Source organism: Canis lupus, chromosome 4 (assembly GCF_011100685.1).
Source record: "Canis lupus familiaris isolate Mischka breed German Shepherd chromosome 4, alternate assembly UU_Cfam_GSD_1.0, whole genome shotgun sequence".
Taxonomy (NCBI): Eukaryota; Metazoa; Chordata; class Mammalia; order Carnivora; family Canidae; genus Canis; species Canis lupus.
Genome location: NC_049225.1, coordinates 50,049,669 through 50,059,061, shown reverse-complemented (window position 1 = coordinate 50,059,061; position 9,393 = coordinate 50,049,669). Strand labels below are relative to the sequence as shown.

The window sequence follows — 9,393 nt, the reverse complement described above, 5'->3', positions numbered from 1 at the left end:
TCCTCTCCTGCTAAGCTTTGTTTCCTGGCAGTAACTAAAACCTTCTGCCACTGCCATAGCTGCTGCTGCTGGAACCACCATAGCCTCCTTGGTTTCCTGGTTTGGCAAAGTATTGATCTCCACCGCCATAGGGGCCAGAGCTTCTGCCTCCAAAATGTCCTCCTTTCATGGGTCCAAAATTTGAGGATTGATTATTGTAATTGCCAAAATCGTTATAACTTCCGCGACCTCCAAAGTTGCTTCCATCATTACCAAATCCGTTATAGCCATCTCCACTGCCGCCATATCCACCATCACCTCAACTGCCACCGAAGCCACCTCAACCACTGAAGTTCCCTCCATGACCAAAGTTGTCATTCCCACCAAAACCACCTCCATGACCACCACCAAAGTTTCCAGAACCACTTCAGCCTCTTTGGTTGGACGAAGTACTAGCCATCTCTTGCTTCGATAGGGCTTTCCTTACTTCACAGTTGTGGCCATTTGCAGTATGGTATTTTTGAATGACAATCTTGTCTACAGAGTCATGGTCATCAAATGTCACAAAAGCAAAACCTCTTTTTATTAAAAAAAAAAAAAAACTCTCTTTTTGCTACTGCCTCGGCCAGTTATGATCTTGATCACTTCAATTTTCCCATACTGTTCAAAATAATTTCTTAGATGATATTCTTCAGTGTCTTCCTTAATGCCACAAACAAAAATCTTTTTCACAGTTAATTGGGCACCAGGTGTTTGAGAATCTTCTCTTGAGACAGCCGTCTTTGGTTCCACAACTCTTCCATCCACCTTGTGTGGCCTTGAATTCATGGCTGCATCCACCTCCCCCATTGCTCCAAAGCCTGGAGCACTTGGTGTTTGGATCTCTCATTACCACGTAGTCTGTAAGTGTTCCCCATTGCTCAAAATGGCTCCTCAGACTCTCATCAGTTGTTTCAAAGCTCAAACCTCCAATGAAGAGCTTCTACAACTGCTCAGGCTCTTTGGGAGACTCTGACTTAGACATGATGGCAGTGGGAGGGGAGACTTTAAGGATGCTTACTCGGCGGCATCCAGAAGCAGAAAGGCACTCAATGTTGTTTTTTTTTTTTTTTTTCATTTTTGGTTTAGGTTTGTTTTCTTTCTTTCTTTCTTTCTTTCTTTTTTCTTTTCTTTTCTTTTCTTTCTTTTCTTTTTTTCTTTTGTTTTCTTTCTCTTTTTCTTTCTTCCTTCTTCCTTCCTTCCTTCCTTCCTTCCTTCCTTCCTTCCTTCCTTCCTTCCTTCCTTCCTTCCTTCCTTCCTTCTTTCTTTCCTCTTTCTTCCTGTTGTCATTTTGTTTTGTTTAGCTGCTATAGTCTCTTTGGAGTTGAAATGGAGAAAGCAACCAATAATCTTATCCTCCTCTTTATTCTTGGCCTTTCCTTCTGGTATACCAGATGATGTTGAAACTTTTAGACTCAAGCATTCTTAAGTTTCTGTTACTTTTCAGATTCCTATTTATTTGATGATTTTCTTTTTCCCTGAAAGATTTCCTGGACTCAGTCTTCAAGATCACGAATTCTCTTTATAACCAATGGGCTGTAGTCTATCTATTGAGTTTTTACTTTAATTAACATATTTTAATGTTACTATATCTAACTGCATTTTAAAGTAACAAGTAATAAATAAGCAACTAATGACATAATACAAATAATATTCACTTTTATTTTACTGCTTCAGTATCCTCTTATTTCATTGAAACTACATGTCTTCTCAAATTTTCTGTTGTTGTTTTGCTCTAGCAACACTTTTTTCAAACCTTCCTTGTTCTTTTGTGAATCAGATATCTCCTGTTCCTATTTTTATTTTCTCCCCTGAAAATTAATTTTTATTTCTGCTGATATTGTCACCTTTTTATTTGAGATTCCACTTCTCCTGCATCTGGTTTTAGTTTCTGTTCCCAAAGCCCATCTCTGGTGATTGAGAACAGAATGTATTATTGGGAGGTGTGCTCTGATGGTTTTAATCATAGGTATTGTGGTTCTGCATCATTCCTCTGGGTCAAAAGGCATAGAGTACAACCAAACGGATGCAGACACAGTTTTCAACCCACTACTTTAGCCTGTGGGTAATGAAAAATGCTTCTTTGTGTTTATCCTAGTAGGGGAAATTGCTTGTTAAACCTGACTATTCTGAAGGTGTTACTTAAATGATCACTGAGTTGGATGCATTATGGTTTCCTCCTTTTTATAGAATTTGGCTTTGGGCTTTGAAATTCTTCTACAAATTTTGATTCACTTTTTTACCTATTTATACACAATCTTATTTCTAATTTTCAAAAATTTCTCAAAGTAAATGGAGGATTAGGAGGTAATAAAAACAGCAGTTTAGGAAGTCCTTTTGTTCAACTTTTCTGCAAAAGCAACAAATACAATAAATAAAAAACTACAAATTAAGAAAAATAGCTCATAGAAAACTTTGGTCTATAAAGAAGAAGCAACAAAAAATCCTGAAGAGCTCAAAGACTGAGGATGACCTCATAGAAAAGTACCAGAAGCATTTCACCTGTTCACACCATCTCCCAGTTCAGAGCATCTCAGCACAAGGATCTCCCAGACAAATTTTACCATACAGAAGAAAGAGTAGGAGAATCCCAATATCCCAACATATCCCACCTAAATAGAGATTTGCAGAAGACCAGTGTCTTCTACAATGTGTATCAATGCTGATCCCAGATGATGGAGTTGCCTGAGGTTGCCCCATTGCTTTTAATTCCCAGAGTTGGAGCTGTTGCTATATAAGCCAAAGAGATCTTCACAAAGATACATTATAATCAAGCTCTCAAAAATCAAAGACAAGGGAAGAATTTTGAAAAAAAAAAAAACAAAAAAACAAGAGAGAAAAAGGACTCATCACATATAAGAGAATCCCAATAAGGCCATAAGCTAATTTCTCAGCAGAAGCCTTGCAGGCCACAAGACAATGTAATGATATATATTCAGAGTGCTCAAAGAAAAAAAATCCAAATAAGAATACATTACCCAATAAAATTGTCATTGATCTTATATACAGAAAACTAAAACTCCACTAAAAAAAAGTTATAAATATGGATTAGTAAATAATGAATAAGCTAACAACTAATAAAGGAACTCAGTAAAGTTTCAGTATACAGAACTTAGTTGCATTTTTATACAGTAATAAGAAACTATCTGAAAAAGAAAGTAAGAAAGCAGTATTTACAATATTGAAAACAGTATTTAAGTCATTTACACTATCAAAAACAATAAAATGCTTAGGTATAAATTTAACCAAGGGCTTGAAAGACCTGTACAATGAAAACTATAAGACACTGATGAAAGAGATTGAAGAATACAAAATAAGTGAAAGATATCCTGTGTTCCTCGATTGGAGTTTATTTTGTGAAAATATCCATAGTACTCAAATTAATCTGTAGATTCAGTGCAATACCTATGAAAATCCCAATGTCATTTTTCATGGGAATAGAAAGAAAATTATTCCAACATTTGTATGGAACTACAAAGGACCCTAAATAGCCAAAGCGGTCCTGAGAAAGAACAAAACTGGAGGCATCACACTTCTGGATTTTAAGGTATATTACAAAGCTATAGTAATCAAAACAGTATAGCATTGACATTTAAAAAAATAAAGACATGCACCAATGGAACAAAATAGAAAGTTCAGACATAAACCCACACAACTAGTTTTTGATAGTATTGCTAAGAACACACAATGGGGAGAACTGGTTATCCACATGTGAACCAATAAAACTGGACCCTTATGCCACTCACAAAAATTAAATTAGAATGGATAAATGGCTCAAATATAAGACCTAAAACCATAAAACTAGAAAAAAATATGTAAGGAAAAGGATCTTTGACATTGGTCTCATCAATGATTTCTTGGATAAGCCACACAAAGCATAGGTAACAAAAGGTAAAATAAGTGGGACAACATAAACATAGAGTTTCTGCACCCCAAAGCAAACAATATATTGAAAAGGCAACATACACAGTGGGATAAAGCTATATATTCACAAGCTATATATCTGATAAGGTGTTAATATCTAACGTATATGAATTACTCCTACAACTCAATAGTAAAAAACAACAACAACAACAACAAAAAAAACCCTCCAAAATAATCTAGTTTAAAAATGGCAAAGGAAATGAATAGACATTATTCCAAAGAAGGCACACAAGTGACCAAAAGGTATATGAAAAGTTGCTCAACATCACTAATCATCAGGGAAATGCAAATCAAAACCACAATGAGATGACACTTTATAGCTCTTAGAATGGCTGGTGTCCAAATGGCAATAGACAACAAATGCTGGTGAGGATGAGGAGCAAAGGGAACCCTTGTGCACTGCTGGTAGGAATGTAAATTTATGCAGCCACTGTGAAAAACACTATGGTGATTCCTCAGAAAATTAAAGATAGAATCACCCTATGATTCAGCAATCCCCAAATTCAGATATGTTAGGGCTAGGTAGGTTCTCATAAATGTTTAACCCGTGACATCAGAGAAACTCGGGACAGAAGATAAGAAATATTAATTGAAGATGAGAAGAGTTGTTATCAAGTTAGATCTTCAAAAACCTAGATAGTTCAGTAGTTGACAAAGTTAAAGGAGGCTGAAGGGTATGAGGGCAAGAAGTATCTGATGAACCCTTGATCAGATTAAAAATGTCCTCAGTTCTTAGTTTTAAAAGAATGGTTATGATGACTGGTTTGAATTTTATAAAATGATTGTTTTCTGCATCTACTGAGATAATCATATAATTAAATTTTTTTTTACTCTAGGAATTATGTGTTGATGTTACAGATAAGAATGAATATAACTTTATTCTTCATACCATTCTTGCCTTACTTTGGCATCGGTTTTATTCCTGCCTCATAAAACGATTTGGAAATATTTTCCATTTTCCTATTCTCCCTAATATTTAGTTTGAGATACAAATTATTCTTTCTTTTGAAATTTGGAAGAATTTTCTGTAAATCTAGTTAGATCTGGTATTATTGATATCATGGGTTGATTTTCAGCTATGGATTCACATTGTTCAATGGTTAGTTTATTCATTTTTTTTCCTTCTTTAGTTTTGGTATTTGTTGTGTAAATTTTCAAATGTATTATATGTAAAATTGTATGTCACCTTTTTTATATATGTATTTTCTTTCCATTTTTTAACACTGAAGAAATTATTCATTCTTTTCTCTTTCTGATTCTTCAACAATTATATTATTTGCTTTTGTGGTTCTGAAGTTTCACTACATTGTGTCTTTGTGTGGATTGGTTCTTAATAATTCTCCTCTCTTGTTTTCCATCAATTTTGGGTAATTATAATTATTATCCTCTTAAATATTGACTTTAGCTTATAATCTGTTGTCTCTTTTTAGAAATTCTATTAGACATATGTTGCAATGTGCCATTTTTGTTTGAAAAAGTTTCTGCTACATTTTATCCATGATTTTTATTTTGGCTCTTTTATTCTCTAATATCTTCAATATTTAATACCATTGATTCTGAATAAATCTGATTCTTTTGATGTCATTTTTCTGTTCATATATATGTATATATATGTAACATAAAATCTATGTTGAACTGTCAGCTGAATGTTTTTCAGTTACCCTATAAGGTTTTGGAACTACAATGATAAACAAAACTGATATATGTTCTGTGTTCATGGAAGGTACAGATGCTGTAATTTTGTTGTTGTTGTTGCTAGATTTTCACCCACACCATGATGATTTCTTTAACATATATTCTAGATATAGATTTACTGGTTGAAAGAAAGTGTGAAACATGCTAAAATTTTAATACCATTGCCAAACTTTCATGCTGAGAGTGTACTTATTTATATACGATAGCCAATTTAAAGTACAAGAACCTACTCCCACAAAAATGTGTGTATCAAGTGCATGTGTGTATATATACATGCATATTGTCATGAAAGGTCTTTTTGGATTTTTTCCTTCTATATATTCTCGAACATCTATACCATTTTTAGAGTAAGGAAAAGGAAATCAATATTGAATCAATCATCCTGGCTACCTCTTAGCAGTTGACATGAATTTGTTGGCTAAAATGTGGCTTTTGGATTTCCTGGGGGTTCCATTAACCCATGTTATTTCTTTGATTCTTTACAACACAGATAATTTGTAGTTGATTAGATCCATAACTTCTTTGTAAATCTTAACAGCTATTTCATTGATTTACTGGGTTGTGAAAAATCAAGACCAAAATCCTAGGTAATTCATTTTAGATGTATTCCCTGGCCATTTTTACCGTTTAAAAATATTTAAAATTGGCGCCACGCCGCGGGAAGATGGTGCAGGACGCCGGCGACATGGAAGATGGGCAGCTTTCCGACTCGGACTCCGACACGACGGTCGCACCGAGCGACCGGCCGCTGCAGGTGCCGAAAACACTAGGTGGGGACAGCACCGTGAGACCCTTCCAGGGTACTGCAACACCATGTGTACCGGTATCCCATTATCGAACTGTTAAAAGCGTGGATTCAAGTGAAGAGAGTTTTTCTGATTCAGATGATGATAGCTCCCTTTGGAAGCGCAAGCGACAGAAATGTTTTAACCCTCCTCCAAAGCCAGAGCCTTTTCAGTTTGGCCAGAGCAGCCAGAAACCTCTTGTTCCTGGAGGAAAGAAAGTTAACAATATATGGGGTGCTGTGCTACAAGAACAGAATCAAGATGCAGTGGCTACTGAACTTGGTATCTTGGGAATGGAGGGTACTATTGACAAAAGCAGACAATCTGAGACTTACAATTATTTGCTTGCTAAGAAACTTAAGAGGGAATCTCAAGAACATACAAAGAGCTGGATGAATATATGCATGGTGGCAAAAAAATGGGATCAAAGGAAGAGGAAAATGGGCAAGGTCATCTCAAACGGAAACGACCTGTCAAAGACAGACTAGGGGACAGACTAGAAATGAACTATAAAGGCCGCTATGAGATCACAGAGGATGATGCGCAAGAGAAAGTGGCTGATGAAATTTCTTTCAGGTTGCAGGAACCAAAGAAAGATCTGATAGCACGAGTAGTGAGGATAATTGGGAACAAAAAGGCGATTGAACTTCTGATGGAAACTGCTGAAGTTGAACAAAATGGTGGCCTTTTTATAATGAATGGTAGTCGAAGAAGAACACCAGGTGGAGTTTTCCTGAATCTCCTGAAAAATACTCCTAGTATTAGCGAGGAACAAATTAAGGACATTTTCTACATTGAAAATCAAAAGGAGTATGAAAATAAAAAGGCTGCTAGAAAGCGGAGAACACAAGTGTTGGGAAAAAAGATGAAACAAGCTATTAAAAATCTAAATTTTCAAGAAGATGATGATACATCACGAGAAACTTTCGCGAGTGATACGAATGAGGCCCTGGCCTCTCTGGACGAGCCGCAGGAAGGCCACGGGGAGACAAAATTGGACCCAGAAGAAGCCATTGAAGTTGATCATTCTAATGATTTGGACATCTTTTAGTATATTTGGAGGAATAAGCCTTTCTAGAATTACCTTGTAATAAGCCATTTCTACTGAGATTGCTTTGTTTTACTTTGCACTGATAAACATAAAAATCTGGAGAGAAAGAACTGTTGTCTTGTTTAAAGTTGAATTTGTGGGGCGATGAATGTTATTGATAGAAATATTTCTCATGTCTTACAAAATACTTTATAATATAGCAGAGAATTTCATTTCTCAGTCTGTGCATGTGTTAGTTATTACTAGTTGATAATTATTTCTGTCTAGGTCATTATGACATGCCATTCAAAAATTTATTCTCTTTTTCTGATTAATCCTCGCAAGTGAATTATGATTGGTTTCAAAACATTCCATTAAAAGATCCTAATAAGACACATAAGTTGTTAAGATTACAGATGTGCTCAAATTTAGTTTTTCTGTGTTCTAATAAGAACTTTTAGGCAGTTTTAAGGACAGAGACTAAAAATTAAAATAGTTTTATACTGATGGCTCTTACCACTTATCCAGAAGTAAATTAACATTGGAAGCTTTTCAAAGAAGTTTTGGCTCTTAACTTTGTTTGTTACTTCTTTTTGATTATTCGATCATATACTAAATGTTGAATGTGATCCATACCTGTGCAATTACCATGGATGTTTAAAAACTTGACAGTGGTTGCCTGCCTAAGACTGTTTGTTTTACCTTATGTTAAGGAAGTTGGGTATTAAAAATGTTACATCTGCCAAAAAAAAAAAAATATTTAAAATTAAAAGTTTGATATTCTTCAGTATCATTTAAAGATGTTGTCAAGTAGCCAATCCCTATAAATGTGCCTGAACAACTAAATACAAATTTTATGTGATGGAAATAAAATAGGCTAAGAAAAAAGTTTTATCAGACTACCTTTCTCTTGCAATACATTTCTTTTCTTTCTTTCAAGTAAGTTTTATTTAAATTCCAGTTAGTTAACATGCTGTGTATGTTAATATTAGTTTCAGGTGTAGAATTTAGTGACTCATCACTTTCATACAACACCCAGTGCTCATCACAAATGCCATCCTTACTCAGTTTAACTCTATAGTTAAGAGTCTGTATTATGGTTTGCCTCTGTCTCTCTCTTTTCCCCTATATACTTATATGTTTTGTTTCTTAAATTCCACATATGAATGAGATCATATGGTATTTGTCTTTCTCTGACTGATTTTGCTTAGCATAACAGTCTCTAATTGCATCCATGTTGTTGTAAATGGTGAGATTTCATTCTTTTTATGACAGAGTAGTATTCTTGTATATGTATTCCACATCTTCTTTATCCATTCACTTCTCAATGGATATCTGGGCTCTCTTGATAATTTAGCTATTTTTGATAATTCTGTTCTTTTTTTAAGATTTTTTTTATTCATGAGAGACAAAGAGAGAGAGGCAGAGACACAGGCAGAAGGAGAAGCAGGCTCCCTGCGGGGAGCCCGATGTGGGACTTGATCCCAGGGCCTTGGAATTACAACCCAAGTCAAAGGCAGACACTCAACCACCCAAGTGCCCCGATAATCCTGCTCTAAACATTGGGGTGCATATATCCCTCCAAATTAGTATTTTTTGTATACTGTGGGTAAATCCTAGTAGTACAATTGGTAGGTCATAGGGTAGTTCTATTTTTAACTTTTTGAGGAAACTCCTTACCCTTTTCCATAGTGACTACACTAGTTTGCACCCCATCAACAGTGTAGGAGGGTTCCCCTTTCTGCACACCCTTACCAACATCTGTTGTTTCCTGAGTTGATGATTTTAGACATTCTAAGTGGTGTGAACACATGTCTCATTGTAGTTTTGATTTGCATTTCCCTTCTACCCATTTTCTAACTGAATTATTTGTTTCTTTGGATGTTGAGTTTGAGAAATTCTTTATACATTTTGGATACTAGCCTCTTATCAGATGCATCT

General features: G+C 35.2%; 1 protein-coding gene across 1 annotated transcript; it reads left to right on the top strand.

Annotated features, from left to right (window-relative positions):
- The first annotated feature begins 6,288 nt into the window (after window positions 1-6,288).
- On the top strand, window positions 6,289-8,195 carry LOC611908 (phosphorylated adapter RNA export protein-like). Its single transcript, XM_038534841.1, is given in 2 exon segments — window positions 6,289-6,800; window positions 6,803-8,195. Coding segments are annotated over 2 exon segments (1,170 nt in total). The 5' UTR covers window positions 6,289-6,301; the 3' UTR covers window positions 7,474-8,195.
- The last annotated feature ends 1,198 nt before the right edge of the window (window positions 8,196-9,393 follow it).